At 45.5% G+C, this 26723-nt stretch overlaps 1 protein-coding gene across 7 annotated transcripts; it reads right to left on the bottom strand.

The window, feature by feature from the left end:
- Window positions 1–3: 3 nt before the first annotated feature.
- Window positions 4–26723, bottom strand: BLTP2 (bridge-like lipid transfer protein family member 2). 7 transcript variants are annotated; one of them, XM_069482230.1, is made up of 39 exons: window positions 26553–26722; window positions 25606–25735; window positions 25042–25091; window positions 24597–24744; window positions 24304–24422; window positions 24012–24072; window positions 23641–23830; window positions 22651–22774; window positions 22365–22489; window positions 22051–22118; window positions 21790–21935; window positions 21020–21138; window positions 20748–20911; window positions 20332–20590; window positions 19602–19807; window positions 17195–18287; window positions 16555–16746; window positions 16204–16406; window positions 15938–16056; window positions 15597–15817; window positions 14753–14943; window positions 14527–14626; window positions 14181–14383; window positions 12966–13260; window positions 8895–9052; window positions 8419–8625; window positions 6506–6605; window positions 6084–6266; window positions 5618–5739; window positions 4979–5134; window positions 4773–4894; window positions 3529–3709; window positions 2818–2904; window positions 2474–2584; window positions 2201–2336; window positions 1962–2092; window positions 1646–1747; window positions 1231–1365; window positions 6–804 (listed from the first exon to the last, which is right to left on the bottom strand). In XM_069482230.1, exons 1-39 carry the CDS (start codon window positions 26618–26620, stop codon window positions 622–624), a joined length of 6708 nt encoding a protein of 2235 aa, XP_069338331.1. In that variant the 5' UTR covers window positions 26621–26722; the 3' UTR covers window positions 6–621. The 7 variants fall into 7 exon arrangements, with proteins under 7 accessions (XP_069338337.1, XP_069338336.1, XP_069338335.1 ...); XM_069482233.1 differs by having other exon boundaries at window positions 14181–14380; XM_069482231.1 differs by having other exon boundaries at window positions 31–804; window positions 2474–2580; window positions 2814–2904; window positions 26553–26692.

Raw genomic sequence — 26723 nt, 5'->3', positions numbered from 1 at the left:
AAACATCAAATTTAAAATATTTTTTTCCTCTTTAAATCATTTTTTTGCCATTCTCCAAGGTATACCCCAGGGGGAACAGTAGGGAACCCATGGCCAGCCCTGGCTCCTATTGCCATCCTCCCAAGTGAGCTTAGCACAGAGACTGGGGACGAGTTGATTCCTCCCAGAACACTAATACCTCTTTCATACAAGGCAGTGGAGTGAGGGACAGAGGATCAGTCCCCTCCCCTCAGCTTCCTGGCACAGAGGGAGAGCAGTTACACTTAGAAATATATATATATATTTTTTTATATATGTCTATAAAAATTTATCACACTTGATCAGGACTATCCCCCTACCCTTTAAATTGACCCCAAGGGAACAGGGTCCTGCCCTGGGCCCATTCCCTGGGTCTTGCTCTCTTGTCACCTCTCTGGCCCTGAGCCTGATCATTGTGAGATGGAACTCAGTATTACTGTCCACCATGCCCTGCAGGGAACAGGCCAGCTGCTGAGGAGCAATGCCTGTGGGCTTCTGAGCCCGACAAATCCTGGCAGATGCAGGGAAACCCCTCCCACCCCACAAGTCCTTGGAGCCTGAGCCAGAGTCAGATCCTGTACTGCAGCTGCTGGGATCGCCACATCACTTGCGCCTGCCAAAGATGGACTTCTTGCCAGGGTTCTTGTCGCCCACACTTAAACCGATGAGGAGCCGGGCCTTCTCCTCCTCTTCCTGCTGTTGCATATTCAGGTCTGATTTAGTTTCTAGCTTTCCCCGAACCTCAGACCCTGTTGCAGGCTTCAGCCTTAGCTTCTCTTTGATTACCTGGCAGTTTGGAAAGGAGGAAAAGGAAAGGTTAATATTAGTGGGACAGGCAGAATAAATCAAAATGAACCAAGTCAACAAAGATTTATTAAACTTTCATGCAAGGCACAATGGGCAATTTATATTATAAAATGGTCTCTGCTTTCAAGAAGCTTACAGTCTCATTGGAACCCATTCCAAACCTGAGGTTGTTAGCCCTCAATTCCCTAAAGTCACTGGTGGTTAACATATATGAATCACTCAGTAAACATTCGATTTAATCATAAGGGCGAAGTCATGGAGAGGGCAGTGATAAAAGTCCTTCACTTCATTCACTTGCCCTTTCCCAAGGATATTCGTTTATATATCCTAAAATGAAAGGCTCTTGAACCTAGGATCTGCTTGCCAGTCCTGCTAACCAAACAGCCATGAGCCCTGGCGGGATACCTGGGCAACCAGGGCTTTGCGGCTGTCCCTTTTGACAGCCATGGCAAAGTCTAGCCATGTCCATGTGTTGTTGTGGTACTCCAGACAGGGCAGCACCAGGTTAAGGTCACCCCAGTCCACGCTGTTCTTCTCACCCTGCAATGGAAAGAAAGGGAGGGGAAAAATATATCAGCTGCCATTTTGAGTCCAAGGCAGTCACCTGAATGCCAGTCCTGCAACAGCAACCTACAGTTACTGATTTCCCCTCACCGCAGTCTGGATGTGGTGCTGCCTCCTGAGGGGAGCAGAGGGAACAGCAGATTTATCACCCATAGCTCAGCTTCACAAGTAACCCGGCTGTCTCCCTGTCTATAATCTCTGATCTTATCAGCTTCCCCTCCCACCTTGTTCTAGAAAGTGCTGAGGAGATACAGACCTTGTAGCTGACACACAGTGGAACCTGTGGAATCTTTATGTAGATGAAGGAGTTGTTCATAGCAGCTCGCTCTTTCATCTTGTCAATATCATCCACAGGGTGCTAGAAGAGGAAGGAAAGGAGTGTAAGCTCCTAAAACTATCAGAAGAAGAAACTCAGGACCCCAAATATCCCCCTCTCCTTTTACCCCTGGAGTAAACTCAAAAGAAACAAGAAATCCCCAGCTAGGCCAAACAGAACACCTCAGGACTCTACCATTTTTTTTTTTTTTTTTTTTACTCTGCCATTTTTCTATCATCAGGGGTATGTGTGGTACCTCAGGTGATTTGCGAAATGACCTTCTGACCCCAGAACTCCGGGTCAAGCCCTGTGCCACACCCTTCCCAGGGCCCAGTGGCACTGCATCATCCGTTGCAATCAGCTGTCGAGGCTTCACCACTGGTATTCCTATGAAAATGCAAGCACACCGGTTGTCATCCATTATCTTTCTGAAGCTTCAGCTGTCTCTGGGGCTGCCACCCCATGCTTTTGGTGCTCCACCATGAAAGTTCTCACCAGTAGTCACCAGTTTGGACTTATCCTCTTCGTCACCAACTTCATCATCTTCCACACTTCGGCCAGGAAAGAAAAAGCCCATCATTCTATGAAAGAACTGGTGCGTCAGCTGGATGGTGAGAGGCACCACATTTACCTAAAGTGGAAAATGTCGAAGCAATTAAGCAAAAACACCATCCCTCAGTTTACCTATCCCTAATGTACCATAACATAGCACACAGCTAGCCTTTGAATGTCCCTTGTTCCTGGGTCCCCAAGGGACTGTTTACTAACCTCAAAATGCTCCTTCACAGAGATACCCCCAACAGGGGGCCGGACTTTGCTGAAGAGGCGGAGGGCTAGCTGTCGCCCAGACTGGCAGGAACTCTGGGGCCGCAGCACTACCTATAGGATAAAGAGTAAATAATAGCCCAGCCCAATGTCCTTCTTATCATAAATGAACCCACAAATCCCCTGCGGAATGGGAGGAGAGGCAATGATCTTGCTAAGCTGGCCAAGCGTTCAACATCTCAGATCAACACACTGTTTTCCATAGTGGGTTTAGGTGGAAGGGCCATTATAAATGTTCTCTGCTGAGAAGCATGTGAATGAGTTAGGAATAAGGAAATAAGACTTGCCTTATAGACAGCATTGGGGAGGAGGTTGTTCATAGTGAACCAGCCCAACTCCAGAAGATGTTCTGCTGTGTCATCAGACTTATTCACCTATAAAGACAGATTTTGCCCCGTCTACTACAACAAACCTTTTTCAGGAGCTTGCTAGAGCACTGCTACATATACTGTTTGTTTTCAGGTTCTCCATAAGCCTAATCCCAACCTTTGGTATCTTTTTCAATCTCACACAGTCAACACACTCTTTAATCCAGCGTTTCTCATGGGTACTACTGGCCAGGGCACTGGTGGCCTAGTCATTGTCACATTAAAAAATGTTCTCATTCATTTCCAAACATCCCTCGTGGGAGAAAATAATAAATAATGTCCTCTCTCCCATGTCAATGGGTAATTACAGCAAACTGAATGTCAGTATTAGAATGGTTCTATTCCAAGCTGGACTTGGAAGATTACTTTCCTCTGGGCCATACTTCTAGGAGTAGATAATCCTACCCAATGAGAGAAGCATTTGATCAAACTCATCTATACCTGTATCACTTAATATTACAAACAGGTATGTTTAAGGGAACTCTGCTCATGTTTCTAATCATGGCCATCATTAATAATCATATAATAATTAGCCCCTTTTTGTTTATTTCTTTTGTGAGCTGGGACTCCTACAATAGGTCGGTGCCTCCCAATATAAGCTGTCTTTGGGTGACAGTATAGCCCAGATACCTTGCTGTAGAGGAACCTCTGCAGCTCTAGTTCAGCAATTCCCAGCTGTCCATCTTCCTCTGTCAGGCGCCACCGTGCCTGAGCAAAGTAAAACTCAGTGCGACGGACCACACTCACATCTTCTTGCTGCTTTCGCAGCTCCATCTTGTTGGCCCGCTGCAATTGGAAATCCTTAAAACACCTGTAAGTGGACAGGGCGCCAAAGCCAGTAAGGGAAACAGCACATGGGTTGTGGGTAGGATGGAATGCTCTAGACTGATATAGGATGTAAACCCAGAGATTAAACCATTCTGGGATAGCTAGTCCCTGAACTGTTGTACTAGATTTATTGCTCCTGACACCCTAGGTCATGGGAGCACAAATCCCATCTTTAGCTCTGTTGCTTCTTATTTTTTTTCAGACACAGGGTCTTGCTCTGTCATCCAGGCTAGAGTGCAGTGGTACAATCATGGCTCACTGGAACCACAAACTCCTGGGCTCAGGGATCCTCCTGCCTCAGCCTCCCAAGTAGCCAGGACTATATGCGCATGCCACCATGACCAGATAATTTTTTTTTTTGGTTTGGAGTTAGGGTCTTGCTATGGTGCCCAGGTTGGTCTTGAACTGGCCTCAATCTATCCTCTATCCTCAGCCTCCCAAAGTGCTGGGATTACAGGTGTGAGCCACCATGCTTGGCCTTTTTAAAAAAAAAAAAAAAAGAGATGGGGTCTCACTATGTTGCTGAGGCTACACAGCAATGACTATTCACAGGCCTGATCACAGCTCACTGCAGCCTCAAACTCCTGGCCTCAAGCAGTCCTCCCACCTCAGCCTCTAAGTAGCTGGGACTACTACAGGTACATGGTACCACGCCTGATTTCTATAGCTTCTTGATAAAGTAGTCTCTTCCCACTAATAATACCTATGATTGTATCTACAATTGTGTCCTGATCAACTTCAAGGTATTTTCAGTTCAGATGCACAGTATCAAGGCCACAAAAATGATCTTCCCCAACTACCCATTTTTCTTATAGCAGAGCCTTTCCCAGGAGATTCTCTACTGAGGAACCAAAGGAAAGGCTTTTCCATTCTCAACCTCTTTGGCTAAGTCCAGAAATGCTCATTTTGGAAGAATTGCCTAAATCTACTCCTACAACAGCCTTTGATAATGCACACTAGACCTACACTGTCAGAACATGGGCAAGAAAGAGAAACCACCTTCAGATGGGGTACTGGAAAAGGACAGGGAAAGAATGCCGGGGCACCTGATGAGGATATTAAGCTCTTCACTTTCCAGTTGCAGGTTGGCCTTCTCCTGGTTTAGCTGTAACTGAAGCTTTTGGTTCAGGTCAAGCAGATTCTCATTCTTGCTGTCATCCTGCAAAGACTAGGGAACCAGGATAGGAGAAAATGAGGAGATCTCCTTTGTCCTAGGAGACCTCCTGGTCCTCAGACTATCTACAGTGACTACCTTCATGATTGAATACATCTGCTTCTCCAGCTGTCGTATCTGAGCTACATGCTGCCGCACGGCCTCCTGCAGGTGTAATATGCTACTGCGCTGTTCCTCAGGATTGCTAGAGATCTCAAGCTGGAACCTGACCCGCTGCTTCTTCTCACTATGTTCCTAAAGGAATAGAAAGGGAAATGACTAAGACTTTTTAAATAGACAAGTCTTGTAGAAAGTGAAATAGACAAAGGAATAAGAAATGGGGATCTCTTCTTGATATCTAACTTTTACCTGTCACCGTTAGTAGCAAGAGGGGTAGGTCAATGCAGAAGATTTGGCAATGTGGATTTCACAGTAAGCCAGGCCCACAGGGTGTGGATGGAGGCAGAAGTGGGGAGTAGTTACTGTCTTTAGAGGTGTTTAGGTGACTGAGTAGAGAAATGACCAGGAAAAATGATCAAGCAAAAAGCTCTATAGTCCCTGGGACACTCAGACCTTTCTTAGGTAAGTGGAATTTTACTGCCGACTAATAGAAGATATACCAACAAAAAGGCCCTTTTTCACTGTGAAGCATGGCTTTGCTTACTGGAGACCAAATAAAGCACAATGTCCGGATATTCTTGTGACGCTAACCAGAATTCTGCAAGGGCTCATGCTCACCTTCCGCTTGGGTTCTACGTGGAGCAGCAGGTTGTTAACGATGTCCAGGATCATGGCATACTGAGCTGGGTTGGTGGAGATTTCTAGCTCGTGGTGGATAAGGGTGAAGGTATCCACAGCCCCTAGGTAATTGTTAGCAGCTAAATAAGATGCTCAAGTTTCTCCCTAAATATCTCCTACCCACATTTGGTCCATTCCTGTTAGTCAACTCCATAGAATTGAGCTGAGAAATGCTCATGGGTAGAAACATGTTTATTTCAAAATCATAATCCCTATTCATCCTACTTCCCTCCAAGAGTACAGGTTGTTCTCTCATAGCAGAACTTACAAAATGTAGTGCAAAGTGAAATGTTAATTCCAATGCAAAGTGGGACTTTAAATAAATCTATGTCTCAAAACCACTAAGGAAAAACTACTTTCACAAGTTCCCTAGTCCCCTCCTAAAAGCCTTTCAAGTCCTCAATACCTTCCTGTTTCTTTAGGAGATCTTCCTTTTCCTGGTTCTCATGAACCTCAGGTGGCTTAATCTGAGTTGCTAGTTCAGGATCAATGTCATGGCTATAACTAATATAGTACATTCGGCAGTTGCAACGTGAAATGATCCGCTGGACTTGCTGGGCTTGCTGTGCCTCAGCTGGCTGGTTCCAATCTGGGAAGCGGTGGGAAAGAAATAAGAGAAAGATAGTCTCAATAAGTTAAAAAGACAGCCACCCAGCTATATGTGATGTCTGGGAAACTCTAGTAATATTGCTTTTAACCTAGCCTAGCACAAAATGGTCCCACTCCAGCATACGCTGATGTTAAGAATAAGAGTAGGTAAGGAAATGGGCCCCTTTGGGGTACACATCTGCTCCTAATCATTTGATGGGAAGGAAGGGAAGAGCTGACCTGTGGTTGTGGTAACCATGCCGCCCACTGCCTGCCCGCTCTCCATCAGCTCCTGCACAGAGTCCAGACTACGCTGTCGGTGCTCCTCGATATTCTTCACCTACAGACAGAGATGAAGGCACCTTCAGCTCTGAGGGAAACAGTGGCTTGCTCTGGCCACCTAGGTCACAGATCTCCGTGTTTCAAGTAGTTATACTCACTGTCTAGATAGACCTCCACTGCCTGGACTATCTTAATGGATCTCCCATGGTAGGGGACATATTTGGCGCTCTCTCTTGCCCCAAACCACCCAAATTCTCCAACCCACTTGAGTTACATGCACACTTTGCCAGGCGTTCAGGTCTCGAGCCAGAAAAACAATGATAGGTTAAAATTAAATCCTGTCACAGGCAAAATATTTCATTAAAAAAAAAAAAACTTTCCCACTCATTTTGGTATTTGTTCTATTTGTGTTCTTGCTATTTTCTATTTTCAGATAGAAAACTACTCTGACACTATTGCCTTGGGAGAAGGGGACTAAATTCTTGATCCTCTCTGCCAACCTGAAGTCAGAGTGAATAACAGAATGAGTGATATGGGAAGACCACAGCAGTAAGATCAAAGCTTCAGGATGGCAGATCTGCCAAGTCACAAAAAAACTCATATAGGAAAGGCAAGTTCAAAGTCCCTCCCACCTAAATCAAGGACAGTCCACTCTAATGCTAATATAACAGCCTGCAGGAAAAAGGGGTTCAGCTGTAAAAGAAGGCATTCCTAAAAGCAGCAGAGACCCAGAAAAGCCAGATAGGGAGCCCCTGATAGCTTATCCCGCCCACCTCTGCATGGGTAGTTAAAACCTGTGCCTACCTCCTATTACTATTGGTAAAGAGCACAGCTTGCCTGAATGAACCACAGCTCATATATCAGCATGACCTCTCATATTACCTGGCCCTTACTCGGCTTGACATCTGATCTAAATGCTCATTACCTCATATAATTATACTTAAGGTTGCTGGATTAATCCCTAAATCCTTGCTGTAAAAAGCATAAGCCAGAGAAGTGAGAAGAGGAATCATAACCATTAGACACTATAATAACTCTGATAATATTATATCCTAGAAATTACAATGAAAATTCAATTGTACAAAGAAGCTGAAAAGAAAATTCACAGTCTTGCAATGCAATGACAAGCTCCTTCCCTGGTCTCTGCCAACTGCTCACAATCTTACCATCTAACAGATATATTGTCTTGCCACACAGTTAGACCTCCCCAGACATACTGACTTTAAAAAAATAACACTACTTTCCATCGAATAAAGCTTTATCTTTTTCAAAGCACCTTCTCATTTGATCCTTTCAACAATCTTGTCAGGGTAAAGTAGTAACTCCATTTTACAAATAAAGGTGATGGGTTCAAGGGCTTATGGCTACTATAATGGCAAAGCTGTCATTGGAACTCATATATCCTTAATAAACAAAGTCTCTAAGGGTTTAAAAAAATAGAATTCACATAACCTCATTGCCTTGCTGAAACAACCAATCATCTTAATAAGAGAGGTCAGAGAAAGGGCAAATAGAGAGTTTATCAAAAATTCTCAGACTTATTGCCTTTTTTCTTGACAATTAGTGTGATTGTGTGTGAACATTAATAGGGATCAGCAATCTTCAAAAGTAAAAAAGCCCCAGCCCATTTGATTCTAGTGCTAGGAAATGAGAGTTTCTCTTGCAAGGAAATAGAGTATCATGAGGTTAAACAAAAATGTACTATGTGCTCAAAGACCAGAAACTGCCCACATTCAAGATGTTACCAGCCTCATTATTCTGCTAAGCTGGCAGTAACAGATACTATCAAGAATCTTTCAGCTATTCTGGTAGAAGGAGCTAACCATGGAAAACTAGGGATACAATGGGCCTTCCCAGCCTTGCCGACTAACCTCTAACCAGAGCTGTCGGCCATCCTGCTCAGTGGGGCTGGTTTCAGTGGTGGCAAAGTACTGCATGCCATCCAATAAGCAAGTCCAGGATGTCTTTTGTTTCAGTGTGTCACCATACCAGGCTGGATGGTGTTGGCACTGCAGCAGCTGGGCTTTGGCAGCTGACACAATGACACAGCCTTCTGTCTCTGCTCCACGAAGAACCATCTATGTCAGAGATAGAAGCAGAGTGAAGTCACCAAGGAAGATGAGAAGGTTAGTGAGAACACTGTACCAACCACTGCAGCTAGGTCTAATTCTGGCTTACTGAGTGAATTTTACTGGCTTTTAGACATGGAAGTAATGATCCATGATACCTACAAGAAGGAAAAATGTTTGGAGCTCTATCCACTCATTCTTATTTAGAAGCGGGGAAGGGTAAACAATATGATTATGATCTAGCCTAATGTTAGAGTGTTCGTGTAAAGAGAAGGTACCTGGCAATTGACCAGCTCGATAAGGCAATTTCGGTTATATATGTCATCCGTCTGGCAGGCAGCAATGCCACACAACTGCTCACTCATACCTGACTCCTCTTCTGTGAACACTACAAACCTATCTGTCTCTTCAATCAGCTTCTGCAACATGTAAGCACCTGGCAGAGAAATAAGAAGCAGGGAAAGGTCACAGTCTCAAAGGAAAAGAAAACACATCCAGGGCCAAACTGACCTTCCCTCAATTTCTCTGGCTAAGTAAGGACTAGAATATATCCTCCCGAACCTGGAAATTGAGCCCAGCCCAGCCCACCCCTGACCCCTGAGGGAAAAATAAGGATTGTCATTTCATTTTCCCCTGAATCCGTGTTTTTTTTTTTTTTTTTTGAGATAGAGTCTCGCTTTATTGCCCAGGCTAGAGTGAGTGCCGTGGCGTCAGCCTAGCTCACAGCAACCTCAAACTCCTGGACTCAAGTGATCCTCCTGCCTCAGCCTCCCGAGTAGCTGGGACTACAGGCATGCGCCACCATGTCTGGCTAATATTTTCTATATATTTTTAATTGTCCAGCTAATTCTTTCTATTTTTAGTAGAGATGGGGTCTCGCTCTTGCTGAGGCTGGTCTCGAACTCCTGACCTTGAGCAATCCTCCTGCCTTGGCCTCCCAGAGTGCTAGGATTACAGGCATGAGCCACCTCGCCCAGCCTCCCCTGAATCTTAATAAAAGTAAAAGATTCCTAACAGAAACTTAGAAATGCTAGGTGGTAAAAAAAAAAAGTGGTAGCACTTTTTCCTCTTAGGCACTGCTGGATTACTCTAGAATCTTTTTTCCCCACATTTTGCTCCTTTTATTTTTCATTTCGTATATTTTACATGCTGGGTTTTTCAAAATTTTATTATCATTATTTTTTTTTCAGATGAGCGTCTCACTATGTTGCCCAGGCTGGTCTCCAACTCCTGGCCTCCAGCAATCCTCCCCAAGTAGCTGGGATTACAGGTGCAAGCCACCACACCCAGCCTATTTGTCTGTTGACCACTCCTTTCCACTTGAAACCACTCCCTTGCCATCAGTGTCATTGTGTTCTCCTAGCTCTGCTGCTTCATCTGATTATGTCTCTAGACACTCTTTGTTTCCACGGGTCTTAAGAAATAAGTATCTCCTAAGATCCATCTTTTGCATGTTACCTTCTGTTTTCTACTCTTTCTCCTAATGAATTTGCCTAACAAAATGTTATGGTTAAAGCAATCTCCAGAATTAGACTAGTCTGCCTGTGTTCAAAATCCTATCTCTAATGCTTACTTACATTGTGATTTTGGGCAGCTTGCTTTAACCTTTGTGCCTCAGTTATAACAGTTACCATCTCATAAGGTTGTTATGAAAATTTAATGGAATCATACATAAAAATACTTCACAGAGTACCTGCTACACTGTAAGCAACCATTATCTCCTTGGTATTAACTCTTAACTCTATGCTGAAATCCCCAAATCTCTATCTCTAGCCCTAAGCTTTTAGACCTTCATTGCTAGCTATTCATTAGACGTTATCTAGATGTCCTACCAGCACCAAAAATTCAGCATGTCCAAATCTGAACTCAACAATGCTACATCTCCCCAAACCACCTCTGGCTCTCCTATTTCTCATATTACTGCTACCATCATGACAGTCACCAGGCTCAAAACCTTAGTCATTATCATTTTCTCCCTGTCTTAACTCCTCCTTCCAACCAGTGGCCAACTCTCCTATATGCACAATAACGTTTCTAGTCATCCCCTCATCTCCATTCCTCCTGCCTCTACCTAGTTCCACCCAGCCCTCATTGCCTCTTGTTGAGACACCATAATAGTTTCCTAATTTGTCCCCCACCTTCTGCTTCTTCCTCTCCAGTCCTCCTACGCACCACTGCCAGATTTGTCTTCTTAAAAGTAAAACTCTAATAATGACACACCCTATTCAAAAGCCTTCAGTAGTTCACCACTACCTACTGAATAGGACCAAAAACTCCCTGTACGAAAGGTCTTTGATGATCTACCTCCAGTTTTCCTTTCAAGCCTCTTCTCTCACTCATCTCCTTTAGTTACTCTGCCAACCAAAAGAGACCATTTATTCTCTGTAATACTGTGAAATAAATATTTGGTCTTTCTCCCTGTTTCCTGGCATATGACTCCTAAAATCCTTAAAGTCTCCAAAGTGATGTCTTTTTGTATGCTACTAAGTCATTAGTGGCTGGCAGCCTCTAAGTAGCTTCAGGATGGGGGCTGGTCACTGGAAAGACCCAGGCAGGATTAGAGGGTTGTGACTTCCAGCCCCATCCCACACCCCCACCTCTTAGGAAGAGAGAGAGGGGCTAAAGGTTAAGTTGATCGCCAATGGCCAATTTTTTTCTGTTTGCTTGGTTTGATTTGTTTTTGTTTTTGAGACAGGGTCTTGCTCTGTTGCCCAGGCTGGAGTGCAGTGGCATCATCATAGCTCACTGCAACCTCAAACTCTTAAGGTCAAGTGATCCTCCTGTCTCAGCCACCTGAGTAGCTGGGACTACAGGCACGTGCCACCATGCCTGCCTAATTTTTCTACATTTTGTAAAGACAGGGTCTTGCTATGTTGCTCAGGCTGGTCTCAAACTCCAGGCCTCAAATGATCCTCCCACCTTGGCCTCCCAAAGTGCTAGGATTACAGGTGTGAGCCACCACACCCAGCCTTGTAATATCTTTTTTTTTTTTTTTTTTTAAGGCTGGTCAAGTGAAGCAGTGGGGGTGGAGAAGGAATATCTTTCTAATAAACCAGTTTCCTGAGTTCTCTGAGCTGCTCTAGCAAATTATTTGAATCCAAGGAGAGGGTCGTGGGAGCCCCCATTTATAGTCAGTTGGTCAGAAGCACAGGTAAAACAACCTGGAGCTTACAATTAACATCTGAAAGAGAGGAACAGTCTTGGTGACTGAACTCTCAACCTTTGGGTTTGACGCTATCTCCAGATAGATAGGGTCAGAATTGTTTTGTTTTGTTTTGTTTTAGTGTCAGAACTGAACTGAATTAGAGGAAACCCAGCTGAAGTCTGCTCAAAATTGATTGCTTGCTTGTTGATGGGAAAAAACCCACATACATTTGGTCACAGAAGTCTTCTATATTGATTGTTGTTGACTGAGAGAATAGAAAAATCATATTAAGTTTAAAGGTCCAGCTCAAATGCTATTAATACTTCCTCAATACACTCTTCCTTGATGGAGTTCCTCCTTCACTCCAGTCAGGAACAACTCTCATATTCTTTTATTTCTGTCTGTGGCACTTATAACTTTTCACCGTGTTCTCAAATTCTTCATAAACTTTCATTCCTCTGTACTTGTTATTCCTTTCCCCTAAAATGCCCTCTCCTCTTTCCTTGCCTATTGAACTCTTATTCATCTTTTAACACTCACCTCAATTATCTTCTCTGTGAAGCCTTTCTAGGCTTCCCTACACTGATTTAAATACTTTCTTGAACATTCTTACAAAGGATTTTCATAATAAAATTACAATTTACATGTCTCTTTCCCTACTAGCTTCTAATCTCCCCCTTATCTGTGTATCCCAATGTCTAGGATTATATATGATACGTTAAGCCTTAATAAAGCTAAAATCAATCTATGAATGGATAAATGAGTGATTAAGTGAATAAATGAACTAATCTTAGATCATTCAGAGATGATACACTTATAAGTAGAATGTCTTATATTCTACATCCCTCACTGAATCCAGTGCAGTGCTTTGAGCCTGTTAAGTACTCAATAAATACCTGTTTACTGAACAAATTAATTCACCAAAATATGAAACAATTCTCTAATCCTTTGCTCCTTTCCCTTATTTATCCTGTTTTGGTTCCATCACTCCTTCTAATTCTCTTCTGCTGGCCACAGGACCAGACCATTTAATGCCTCAACATCATTGTTATATAAGACTTAGGTGGCATAATAAGGAAAAATAATAGTTTCACCTCTACACCTAGATGGAACAAGCCATAATTCAGTCCTTCTCAAACTCCTGTCCAAGCCCACGTCCACGTTCTAAACCTAAACTCCTACAGTCTCGTCTCCCCCAGCTTACCTCCTGATGGCCCCTTATCAGGCCGTCCACTGAAGCTGGGAGCGTTAACACGAGGTGGGGCTGGGGCATTAGTCAGGACACCCCGCTTTGGCTTTTTGGCTGGCATCTGAGGATCAATCTTTAACCCCTTCAGGGCCTCAGTAGAGAGATTACGTTTGAGTACAGCTGCCTTTTTGTAGCCATCATATAAACCAAAGGCAATGTCCCGATTGGTGGTTGTCCAGGAAATCCTTAAATCTACCAAGTGCAGCTGGTGTGTATGAAAGGTAGGATCCCCATCTCGAGTAGAGAGCTCCTGAGAAACAGGAAAAGGACCTCAGGGTAGCACAGGAATTCCCCCCAATGCTCCTGGACCACAAATGCAGAGATAAGAGAACAAGCTTGTTGAATAATAAACCTGTTCTGGGTAACACAGAAAGCCCCTGGAGAAAGAAAAACTAAGTGGGCTGAGCTTATACATTACATTCTAACTATACCCACTGTATTTTAAATGATTCAGAGAATTTCAACTTAAAATCCTTTCCAAATTGAAGGGCTTCCCACCCACCTCTCCCAATTTTTGTTAGCACCCAATAAGGTGCTAGGAAAAAACTTCTACTCTATTTCCTGAAGAGTAAGAAACTACCTTTAGAAGCAGAGAGAAAAAAGGAATTTTCAAAAGGATAGCCGCTGATATGGCTAAACCAAGTACTCCATAAAGTAATAACATAATATGCCTAGGATATAATTAGGAACCTTACCAGGGATTTGGCCTAAAACCTATTCCTGTGGACTTTATTATGTTCCCCCCAAATTCATATGCTGAAGCCCTAACCCCTAATGTGACAGTATATGGAGATGGGCTTTTCAGAGGTAATTAGGTTTAGATGAAGTCATGAGGTGGGGCCTTCATGACAGGATCAGTGCTTTTATAATAAGAGGAACTAGAGCATTTGTGTACATGCGTGCTCACACCCACTCGCACATGCGCACACTTGCTCTCTCTGCCATGTGAGGACACAGAGAGAAGGCAGACATCTGCAAGCCAGGAAAAGAGCCCTCACCAGAATTCAATCATGCTGGCACCCTGATGCTGGACTTCCCAGTCCCCAAAACTGTGAAAAATAAGTTTCTGTTGTTTAAGCCACCCAGTCTATGGTATGTTATGGCAGCCCGAGCGGATTGAGATACGTACTAACATGAATAAGGTAATAAAGAGACTGTGTCAGGTGGTACCTCCTCAGCCGTGCGATTGCTATGCCGTTGGTAGGTGAGGGAAGACAAGCTCAGCAGGTGGGTCTTTGTTACCAAGGGATCAAGACAGTGATCAGCATTCTCTTCAGTGGGTGAGGCCATCAGGTGAACGGTCACCTGACTTAGGTCACTCACCATCTGAGTCACACTCCAATCAGAGATAAGGCGCCGCATGACTGTGCCTGCTGAGAAAAGGAGGCACACAGAGCCCATGTGGACCAGTACAGAAGGATCGTTTGAGACAGAAAGAGAGGAGGGGAATGGAAACGAGAAAGGGGGAAAGGACAAGGAGCAAGCTAAGAGAAACGAAGGGAGTCTTTGCTCTTACCTTGAGGGATAAGCCGCTGAGTCCCCCGAGTGAAGACATGGCCCTGACTGCATTCAATCTGGATGCCCCGTTGCTGGGCAAATGAGGCCCAATAATGTACCTGGCAACAACAGACCATAACACTAAACAAAGAATGGCATGAGACGAATGATTAAGAGACCTAAGACGAGAAAACAAGAAATCCAGAGAAGGGGAACAAACGTCAACAGGGATATCAGAGCCTGACCTGCAGCTGGGGAAAAAGAGCAGTATAGGAAAGCTGCTTGTAGTGCTGGCCAAGTTTCTTCTTGCTGGGTTTCAGGTTATTGAAGAGCTTTCCCCTGCAGATAGGCCTTGTGACACTAGTCCAAGTTGCCCAGAAGTTTTGCATCCAGCGCAGGGTACTACTATATAGCAGAATTCGGGGCTGAGATATTGCTGCAAAGGGAAGGATAGACATTTCCTAGCTGTAGTTGAAACACAGAGGAGAAGATAAATCCTCCTCTAGCTTCAGGTTGTAGAGGTTTAAAAACCTAAACATACCCAGCCTCACAATCAGCAACCCCAACTCTCTCGTTTCAAAGATCTAGGTAAGCTCTTTGCTTTCACCTACGGCTACAGTCTGAATGTTTGTGTCCCCCCAAAATTCATGTTGAAATCCTAACTCCTGAGGTGACAGTGTTAAGAGGTAGGTCTTTGGTGGAGCCCTCATGGATGCGATTAGTGCCCTTATGAAAGAGGCCCAAGGGAGCTCATTGGCTCCTTCCACCACGTGAGGAAACAGCAAAAAGCTGCCATCTATGAGGAAAAGGCCCTCACCAGACACCAAATCTGCCAGCATGTTGATCTTGGACTTCCCAACCCCCAACTATGAAAAATAAATGTTTGTTGTTTGCAAATTACAAAATTTATCATATTATTGTTATAGCAGCCCCAAAGGACTGAGACACCAACCTTCTTCCAAAAAAGGGTCCTAACCCAAATTCTCCCTTTGCCCTTCTATTCCCTACCCAGAGAATTACGCTGAAGTCCTTAGTGTCCAAGCCCACCCTCCCAGCCTTTCCCCCCACTGCCCCAAGCCCAAGCCTCACTCCCGCTATGCCGAGTCAGATCCATCTTGATGGAGAGATTGAGGTTCTCAGAGCGGAAGGCCCGGTAGGAGTCATAGAGCTGGCCCAAGGGCACCTCAGGCAGGAACTCTGGGGCCCGCAGAGTGACACCATGATGATCATGTGGGTTTCCATGGCATAGCCACTGCAGGTCCAGTGTCATGCAGAGGTCAGGCAAGTGAAGGAAGCAGCAGTCGTCATACCTGCCTCACAACAGAGCCCCAGCCCTCAGTGCCCTGGTCACTCACCTCCCTTTGACTCTTTCCTTCTCCCTCCACCCAAATCTCCCAGCCCGCTGAGGCCGCACCCTTTACTTCACTCACTTAGAAGCTGTTCTCACGTTGATATCCAAGTCACCCTTGAACACAAACTGACCAGATTTCCAATGAAAAGACAGGTGGCTCCACTCCCAGTGCATATTTTCAGTTGTGTTGTATGGATCCTGTAACCACCCCCAAGAACTTGGTGAGATACATGTAAGAAAACCATCCTCATCCCCCAAATCAGTACCTTTCTCTCTTCCCCCACGTGCTCTGTAGACCTTTACCATAGCATCCTAATAGGAATACAGTATCATGGGCCCCCTCACCTCAGTAGCCAGCTGGTGCAGGTTCGCCTGTTCAATGTCCATGTGCCAGTCCCCATGTAACAGAAGACGGCTCTTGTCCCACCAAGGCAAAGGTGGGCTGGGGTCAGCTGACGGCTTGGTCAAGAGGTCCACACATTGGCCAATCAGTGTCCAGGCTGGATCCCAGCACGGGCCCCATACTACTGTGTACTGGAAGATTTCCGCTGGGGTAGAGGAACAAAGGCTATAGCTTGTTACACAACTTCACTCCCCTCTCCTTCACTCCAGAGGGCCTCAGCTCATCTCCCATCTGCCCTTCACAGAGCCATCACAAATGTCCCTCAGCCAAACCAACTGCCCTTCTCTACTCACAGTGGAAGTCATGGTAGAATTTGAGTGGGGGCATGTTCCTCTCTACTGCCACGTTACCCCATGGAAGCCCCAAGTGCAGGATTTGACGCCGACGGGAGCAAGGGTGACCACTCTGCTCGGTGCCCACAAGTCGACCCATCAGCCGCCACTCACGGATCTCAAACAGGTACCGTGGATAGTCTCTGATCCGAACTGTTATTATGGGGAGGATACAAGCCAGCTATTCAGGGGGCTGTCTTAGCACTCACAAGCATTTTTTTTTTTTGCCTTGCTCCTACTTTTACCCATCTATACTTATAAAGTCAACTGACAGAACAAGGGCCAGCAATTGGTAGCAAAGCTGAAAAAGGGCACAGTGACCCTGGAGCAGAAAGTTAAGGGCATAGCAGTGAGATCCAGGAGCCACAATAACCTTAAAGATGACTGCGTTAGCTGTCTCTTTATGTTAGCCAAGCAGTTTCAGGGTGAAATTCAGGAAGAAAGAAAGGGAAGGGAAGGGTAGCCCCACCCATCCCATTCCACTCATCCAAAACCAGCCATAGTTCCCCATATAACCTAACTCCTCTGTAATCACTCAGAGAGCTCCCTAGAGCTCAAAGGGCAAACATCAGGGTCTGCAAATAAGGGAAATACTACGTACTCAAAAAGGTCTTGACATTGCACTTGAGCATGCGACACCACTGAATGACCAGATCTACTCCCTCAGCAGGAAAAGGACTGCCTGGATCAAGCTCTCGAACCTGCTCTACCACACGCGCAGGCCCGTGGAAGGAGGCATCAGCCAGAGCCACCAGCTCTAGCCCTGCCAGGCTCCAAGTGAGCAGTGCCCGGCGCATGGGTGTGTTGCCATAGAGACGACGGGAGCGCTGGATGTAAATTTCAATGTTTTTCCGTTCCAAAGAGGCATAGAGCTCCTCAATTTTGCGGGCTGGCAATAACTCCCCATGCTGCTTCCGAAGGGCAGCCACTTTGGCATCCAGTAGCTGCAGCCTTTTGGCACTCTCCTTACTTTCATCCTTCATCAGTTCATAGTTATCATGAAGTTTCACCTCAAAAATGTCATCCAGGAAAACCCATGAGAAGTGCTGAACCTTTAAGAGTAAATCAGGTGGGAGTGGGGCAGGGCTTGGAGAGGCCCAAGCAGGAGTCCCTTGATGCAGCCCCTTCAGCCATTTCTGAACTCCTACAGCCTCATCTAGAGTTTGAGAGAAGTCATACTGATAAGGGAACTCCACTGAGACTGAGCCAAGGGAAAGGAGCCAAACACGGTTCCGGAGGGTCTGCAGCGCAGGGAAGGGGTTCCGGTGGAGGATCATCTCTTCCAGCTCAGGTAGCAGCTGTACCTCTACCTCCTTAAAGTTGAAGATACTATTCCCATCAAAGCCAGCAGCCAGCTCTGGGCAGTAAGCCTGCAGGGAACCTCCATGCCGGCTCAGTGACACACTCTCTGCAGCCAGGGTAATGAACTTGTCCTCAGCTACAAAAGCTGTCAGCTTGGCTGTGTTCACCTCCAGAGTCAGGTTTAGCAGCCGCTTTGGGGGAGATGGCTCAGGGAGATGGGCTTCCAGTTCAGAAGTGGTCCCTGGAGTTTCCAATGTAAGGGATGGAACAATCTCAGGAAACATAGTGGCTCTTAGTAGGTCTCGGCAATGTAGGGTGTCCAGGACATGCTGGTACAAGTACATGTGATCTGGGGGACTCCAGAGTAAGGTCAGCCCTGCACCACACTGAACCTTTAAGGAACAAAAGAAAAGGATCTGTCACTTACTATGTCCCAGAACAGTAGAGATGACAGGGATTATTATACATGCATACCTAGCTTAAGAACCATCTCCACCTTAGAAGTCTTTGCTGAGTAGCCACATTAATTACTCCCTTGCTTTGTTTCTGTAAACACTAATATGCTGAGCTAACAGTAGTTACTTATCTTATACTTAAGAGCACTTTTAAGTTCTCCTCAACTGGATTCTATATTGCCTGAGAGTAGAGGCCATGTATTTTAATTCTCTAGTATCTACCACAGCATACACAGTAGGTACTCCATAAATCATCTGACTTTATGTTGCTGCTCGTGAGTTATCTACTAACAGCCATGCTCTATTAACAATCGTAATAGGCAATTTGAAAACATTTTATGAATTGACTGCATCTTGACCTAATTCACAAAAGGTAGTATGAAGCACTGACCACACAAGTCAACACAACAATTGATGTATGTGAAAGCATGCCACAGGGAAGGGAGAAGAGTGCTTGTCAGCTTGAAAAACAAAGTCAGTTCTGAATAGCTAAGTGGACAGAGAAAATTAGAATTCCAGGACAGGAAAATTCTCTCGAGTTCCAACCTCTAAAAAGGAACTTCTTCTGTTTCTAAAGGAAGATGAAGTCTGACAGAGTAAAATATCCCACCCTCCTCCTAAGAAGGTCCCATGGCCATCTGATACCCTAAAGAAAGATATTGGGAAGCCTCTCAAAACTTGCCAGGGCCTCCGTCTTCAGATTCCTTCCAGCCTTTTGATGAGCTAAGCTAAAGACTTCAACAAAATCTTTTTTTTTTCCCTTAGGCTGGTCAAGTGAAGCAGTAGCAGAGGAGAAGAAACACAGGAATCTATAACTGGCTGTGATCAATTAGTTGTAAACACCAATGCACTCGGACCAGCCAGCAAAATCATTTTTAAAAGCCCCTTATTTTTCATAGATACATACTAAAATATTTATAGTTGAAGTTACGTATATCTGGTACCTGCCTCAAAACAATCCCAGAGCCTAAGGCAGAGGAGATTGGTAGGAGTATAACTGAAGCACGTTGGTCATGAACTGGTAATTACTGAAGTTTGGAACATGAAAGCTTATGTATTCTCCCTAGCTTTATATGTATTTTAAATTCCATAAAAAGTTTAAAACATACAGAACAAGCCAGAAAAAAATAAAGAACACCAGGTGTCATATTTCCCATAAGATGAATTTCACAACATGAGTCAAAAAGACTGAGAAAGGCTCTAAGCTGAGGGAAAAGCCAGCCTGGCCCCACCTCCCCACGGGAACATTACCTCCAGCGAGCGGATGCTGCTGTGATAGGTGACAGAGAGCATGGAGAGGCTGAGCACCGGAGTGGGGATATCAGGGGCCTTGCAACAGGGCTGCATCTTCTCTGTGACTGACTTCACCAGCGCAAGCACCAGTCCTTGAATCCCCACGGAGGAGGTCTCAGCACTGCCCAGAACAGTCAGAGTGTCCAGTCGTACCTCTGAAGCACCTAACATCAGAAACCGTATCAGCCTCAGTTCTTAGCTCTCAAATGGCAGCTTCAGTCCTTATTCTCCTTTCTTATTTCCTTTACTCTAATTATCTTTATTCCCCTAGCCTCCTTAAGTTGATTCCTCCTCATTTCAGGGAAATTTTCCCTTTCCCATCTTAACCTAACTAGATCTGCCAAAGACAAAGAAATTCTCTAACTCCTACAAAGTGTGCAGAGATGTATCTTTTACTCTCTAGAACTAAACACACAAGGAAATAAAAAGCTACATAGGTCTCACTCTCTTGACCACATCAAAGCTAAGTCTTTTTCTTGTATGTTTTGCTTAATACTTGCCTTTCATAAGCCCTTAAGAAATATCAGTAAGTCCAATATTTATGTAAGACATTCCGGCATCTCATGCCTCTACTTTAGGAAAATTCCAGATAAGCAATTTCATTAATCGAGAAGGAGCAGACTAAACCAGCATAATCTGCTTAGGTTACACACTACACACTTCAGTATAGACCCCCTGTCCCACTTACCGACCAGGGCAGAAAGGGTGAACAAGTTCATGTCCTCCACCTTCAAGTCCACCTTCCACAGTAACGACACAGATTCCCCAAATGAAGATTCCCTAGAGACAACTGACTTCCCAGATTGAGGACCCATCAGGGATAAGATACGAGAAAGACATTGAGCACACGTGTCTGATGCTTCTACCTGAAGTCCTCGAATGGTACAATCAAGAAAGAGGGTATCTGACTGGGTGCTGGACAGGCCCAGAGGCTGATTATAGCTACCCTAGAAAAGAAGCAGATGGACCCAGTTAGAAGTATGCAAGTGCACAGTTTTGTAATGCCCTGATGCATCACTTGTTGCCAATAAGATGCTCAGTGCTCTGAAGCATGACAGGATGAGAAAGCTGTGTGGGACCCTATGCACCAAAACCCCCACCTACCTGTAATGTGAAGGAGTCCAGGACAAGTGCCTCACCCCAAACATGCATATTGGGCGGGTGTGGTGCCCGCTGAATGTGGGAGTCACTGCCCACACGCCAGCAGAGGTGGTCCACAGTTAGGACGCCCCGCTGATGGATGCTCTGTGGTCTGAGGTGCTGGTAATCTGAACAAAGGTGGGAAAGGAGAGTTCTATGGAGCCACTGGGGCTGTCAATTGGGCCTAGCTCCTCTAATGGACAGATTCTTGTTCCTTTTCCATCCCAGAGCCTTACCCAGAGAGATGGAATTGAATCCCAAGGCAAAAGGTGGTGTATCTCCAAGCTGAATGGAAATGTTGACATTGGAGATGGAAGTGCTAAAGATGATGGGAGCCAGGATTTGGGGGAAGGTTCTGCACAGGAACAAGACATCATTGTTTGATAAGGAAAGAACTGCAGCTTCCTATCATGGGACAGACTTCTGAAGCTCTCAAAATCAGGATGAGAATTTAGAGTTTTGTTGTGATTCTTAGGATGGGATACAGCTAGAAGGTAAGAGGCAGAACTCATTAGCTTGCTGCTACTCTCAATGGTAATCTGTAGGAACCCCAGAAAGACATTAGGTTGAACCTTATGAAATTGCCATTTTTATAAGTCAAATATGGTGAACACCAACAATGTTGTATGATTCAACCTAATGTAACCCAGAAGCATCACTTCTAAACTATTATCCTTAAGATCTCTGTATAGCACAATGGAAGCACCACACAAAGACAGAAATGTCACTGCAGACACGACACTTCCACCTTATCATCTAAGACAGACAAGATATTTTTTATCATTTAAGTTCAGTTCAACAAATGTTTATTTTGTATAAGGTACTGTGCAGGGCGCTGAGGACACAAAAATGAACATGATATCATCCTGCCATCAAGGAGTCCAGCCTAATGGGAAGGATACATAAAACAGGATTGCTATTGAGACTGGACATGATACCACTTGGGACCAAAAGAATCCTAGAGAATCCAACTGGTAAGATGGCTTCTGAAAAAGATCAAACTGACCTTTTTTTCCTTTGCTCAAGAACAGGTGAACTAGACCCTTGGGTCTCCAGTGCTAGCATGTGCAGCCAGTGAGAGAATTCCTGGTGCCGGTAGTGAATGATACAAGTGTTCAGAACCAGGGAAGCCGAGAGGTCAATCGTGGTCACCTGGAAATGAGAAGACCTGAACTGTGGGCTTGGGTTTTATTTCGTTAACTCATAATGCAATGAGGTAGAGAGAGAACAGAGAAAGGAACGATTCTTGGTACCACGGTCATCACACCTGCACACTAGCCTTGAGGGAGCTGAGGCACACAATGCGCTGGCGACTCTGGGACAGCAGCAACCCATCTGTAAGAGGCCAAAGGGCACATCAGAGGCGAGCACTGGGAGAGCAAGGGGTGAAACTAGGAAAGGGACAGAGGCAGGCAAGGATATAAACAGACTATCACCATTTGAGAGTTCGGACTATTTTCTCTCAATATGTTCCCTCCCCAGTTTCTCTGATATTAAATTAAGAAGACTATATGGGGCATGAGCAAAGAGAATGTCTAGTCCTCCCTTGTTCTCTCAGTACCAGTACCCCCACCCATGAACCTTCCAGCACGAGTTCAGTGCTCATCTGTGCCATATCAGAGTTTGCTGTGAAGCTTCGAAGGGGCAGTTGATCCTCATCACGGTGGTACAGGAAATGCAGCAGCTTCAGCGTCCAAGTCAGGTGTCTGGACCAAGACAGATTCTAGCTTAGAAAGATGTGGAATGCCATTCCTATTTCCTTTATCCCCGTGGACAAGCTCAGTGTAGCTACTAGGCAGGTCATGGAGATCCCAGTATACAGCTCCCACTATCGCTCTCCACACTTCTACGTCAGGAGAGACCTCACCTCTTTTGACTATTCATGGACAACACGACACTTGTATTCTCCATCTTAACCTTGACCTGGTCTGGCAGCTGCTTGAAAAGGAACAGGCCAGGCAGAGTTGGCTCAACCAAGTTCTCTGTCACCTCTGAAAATATGAATGAATAAAACAAGAACCATCAATCCTTAACATTCTCAATTCTTCTGAAATGCCCTGTCCTCTATGGGCAAATCCTCCCACGTATAATAGGCTAAGCAAATGCCCAAACTAAGCCATAAGACAAATACTCCAGAGATCTAGGCACTTGCTGTACGTCCTTCCCCAGACTCTAAAAACATAAATAGTATGGGGGGGGTGGGCAGCTTGGTATAATGGAAAGAATATGGCCTTTAGGACCAAATAATTTAAACCTCATTTTTACTACTGATTAGCAGCTATATGAGCTAAGCCTATTTTCCTAGCTAACCTTCCTAGGCTTCAGTTCTCTTATTTATGAAATGCTGAGGACTCAGTGAGAGAACATACAGTTATCCTGGGGGACTGGTTCCAGGACCCCCATATACACCAAAATCCTCACATACTGAAATCCTGCAGTAGGCCCTGCAGAACCTGCATATAGGAAGTCAGCCCTCTGTATCTTTGAGTTTCACATTCTGCGAATACCTTATTTTCCATCCACATTTGGTTGCGGATGTGGAACCCGTGGATACAGAGGGCCAAATGTGTTGAAAAATATCCACATATAAGTGGACCTGCGCAGTTCAAACCCATGTTGTTCAAGGGCCAACTGTATATGGAACATAATACGGGTACAATTCATATTAGGTACACACTAACTGTTAGTTCTTCTCACTCAGCACAAGCAAATGCCCTATTTCCTCTATCCTCAGGGTCAAAGTCCATGGTGACAAATGACTCACACTTAAATGAGTAGTGAGACCACTATTTTTTTCTAATTCCAAAATAATCCCTGAGAACAAGGAAGCCAAAAGGCTCAGTGACTGGGGCTTTACCTGAACAGGGAACAGGCTTGGATGCCAGGCTTGGGCCCTGGCACAGCAGCTGACTCTGGAACAGGCCTTCATGAAGTTCAGCATGGAGTGTCCACACGTCCACAGTGATAGCATTCAGATGCCTACTGCTAATGCCCACCTTTAGACACAGGTCCAAGGCCAGTGAGAGCTCCACTAGGCAGGTGTCCTCCTGTAGGAAGGATAAGCCTCTAAGGTGGGTGTGTAGGGAGTTTTAGGTCAAAATGTAGTGGTCTGGAACACTGGGTATTGGCCCAAGGAAACCCCATTAAGGACACAGAATCTAAAACGTAAGCCTTCGTACCTCATACCCAGGAAGAAATGAGGTATCTGAATGACCATGGCATACTTACCAGCTGACCACTCTTTAGAACTTTGCTGTTGATCTTACATAAGCTCACCTCACAAATTAGCCTGGGAGAGGAAAAAAATTAAGAGCATTTGGCCCCATTCCTCGCCATTTACCTCCATCAAGTTCCATTGACCAGAAAGGACAAAGCAAACAGAAATGCCTAAACTTAGCCTCTCCTCAGATTGCACACAATGAGAACCTGACACCTTGATAAGAGGCCCTGACATCCACTTGCCCTGAAGCAACTCTAAATCAGGAATGGGACTGCCAGACGTTTCTCTACCAGTGCTTACCTTTTTCCATCACTATCCAAAAGAAATCTGCTTCTACTGATCTGAATATGCCACAAGGATTCAGAGGTATCCACCTTGAGAACCATGATGTTAATAGCATCTACATGAATGGAAAATAACTGAAAGGAAGAAACAAAGATAAATTAATGTCAAGGATCTGCCCTTCCTTTCCAGCTGAGAAAGAGTGTGAGGCAGCTCTTAACATTATGCCCCCAAAATAGTAGAAAAATCTACCCACAATTCCAAAGCCAACCATCCCAAAGTACAGTCCAGGATAGTGGGAGAAGTCTCACTTGGCAGAAGATCTTCAATAAGGATGGGCTGAAGGACAGCTCCTTTTGATCCACCCCAGTGCTCTGGGAGAATGGGGTAGACAGGCCAGAAACTTTCTGTAGGTCTGTTCTGATACGCACTTCTCCAAAGCACAACGCCACATAGTGTCTGCCCGGAAGAGAAACCTCACTGCCACCAGGTCCATCCATCCCACAGCAATCTCCTCCCCATCCCCACATTCATTCTTCTAGCCTTCCTATAAATATACTTCAAATCACAGAGGACAGTCTCATAGCAGTTTTCAATATCTGTCTCACAAGATAATGATACCCGGGCTAACAGGGAGACTTCAGCAAGAACTTTCTTCCTTCCTTGGGCTGTGAGGCCTCGGTAAAAGAATTTCACTTTGCAAACCCAACTCCAAAATATTCCCCAAGGGGAGAAGTAAGGATATAGGGTACTCACGGCAAATCATGGCTAAGGAGTTTGCTGGAAATCCACAGGTTATCAATTTCCTAAAACAGTATTGGAGAAAGCTTTGTACACCAGCTGCTAGGTAAGCAATGAGCAGCTTGACGAGCCAAGAAAAGTTCTGGGTTCTAGAAGAAGAGGAATTGCTATAGGCATTTCCACTATATTTGTGCCATTCCATTGCCACTGGCTTCTCTGCTCAGCACTCGCCTGATGACGTTAGTTGAACTTGCTTAGAATTTCTCTTTTATGGGTATGCTGCCCTGATTCCCCTCTTAAATTAGAACAGTGAGGCCTTTTATTTCCTGTTATCTCTCTTCTATGCTTTCCTTCTGATTCTTTCTTATGTACGCTGGACATTCTGTGCCCTATAAACATTTTTAGCTGAACGACTTATATCAGTCCCAGTGTTCCCAACAAGCTCTAAGATCATCTTGGTAAAGAGATGGCAAGGATGGGATTAATTAAAAATGGCACCCAGGATTTAAAAAAAGTAAATTAAAAGTTGAAATTCAGCTGGCTCAACCACACACACACCCAGAGTCTCCCAGAACTCACCACTGTTTGCTGGTGCTGCTGAAACTTAAGACTGACATTCTGGATCCAAAAAAAGCGGAAGGAGCCAATCTTTAGCTCCGCCTGCAGATTCCGCTGACACCACTTGGTGGCCCACCGGACCGCAAGCCACCTGCAGAAAACTCCCTGTGAATTCATAGGACCCTCTCCCAAGGGCCTCCCACAACACTTGCTGGTCACAGAAAGCCTTTCAAAGGGTCATGTTCTGCAACTGCATCTTCTGAACAACTCTCCTTCTTCCCAAAGCACCAGTCTATCATACACATTCAGCCACAATGATCAGGATCCTGGCCCCCAGGGACCCCTCCACCCAGAGGAAATCACACACACTAAACTCCACTCTAAGTTAGGAACAAAAAAAGCAATCTCTCAAATCGTTAGGAATCCCAGAGGTAGAGAGAAGAGACCCTAGCAGGAATCAAAGCAGAGGCAGCTCTGTCAGATGTGCCATCACACACTCCCCAAAGGGTCTCAGTTTCTCCACCGACCCTCCAGACAGGTGTCTGCAAGAAGGCACTGTGGGGGTCAGAACCGACCAACTCACATGCCGCTCTCCCCTGGATAACCAGACCTCCTGTCCCCGCTCCCCAGGGCGAGGCTGCAAGTGCAATTCGCCCTTGGTGAAGAGGACGTTCAGGGGCGTGTGGGGGAGGGAAAGGGAGGCCACCGTACCAAGCCCCTTCCTCATACACACCTATTCAGTTCCCGACCTCAGCATTTCCTCAGGCCCTACCCGCTCGCTCAGTCTCCCCCTACACTGGCAGCCCATCCCCTGCAGCTCGGGTAGCAGGCCCGCTCGAGCCCTCCCCTCGCCGCGCGCCCCCTCCTCTGCCCCACCCCCTCCGCCTCCCGCGCCTCTGTCCAGCGCGCGCCCCCTCCTCAGTCCTTCTTCCTTCTTCCCCCGCCCGCCGTGGCCCGGAGCCCCTCACCGGCCTAAAAAGAGGGCGGTAAGCGCAACCAGCAGCAAGACCAACAGCGCGGAGAAAAGCAGAGGCATTTAGGTCCGGGTCCGGCCCGGCCTGGCCCCGGCCCCCGCCATGCCGGGCCCCGACGCCGGATCCGCACAGCGCCGCCGCGGGCCGACCAGCCGCGCGCGCAGG

Source organism: Eulemur rufifrons, chromosome 9 (assembly GCF_041146395.1).
Source record: "Eulemur rufifrons isolate Redbay chromosome 9, OSU_ERuf_1, whole genome shotgun sequence".
Classification (NCBI taxonomy): Eukaryota; Metazoa; Chordata; class Mammalia; order Primates; family Lemuridae; genus Eulemur; species Eulemur rufifrons.
The sequence above is the reverse complement of the archived record's forward strand: the minus strand, read 5'-3'. Positions and strand labels throughout refer to the sequence as shown.

Coding starts and splice junctions, on each gene's coding strand:
- BLTP2 (XM_069482230.1), bottom strand. CDS start 26,620: ATGCCTCTGCTTTTCTCCGCGCTGTTGGTCTTGCTGCTGGTTGCGCTT. Junction 18,288..19,601: donor GCAGCATCCGCTCGCTGGAG/GTAATGTTCCCG, acceptor TGTTCCTTAAAG/GTTCAGTGTGGTGCAGGGCT. Junction 2,337..2,473: donor CTGTGAAGGAGCATTTTGAG/GTTAGTAAACAG, acceptor TTTCCACTTTAG/GTAAATGTGGTGCCTCTCAC.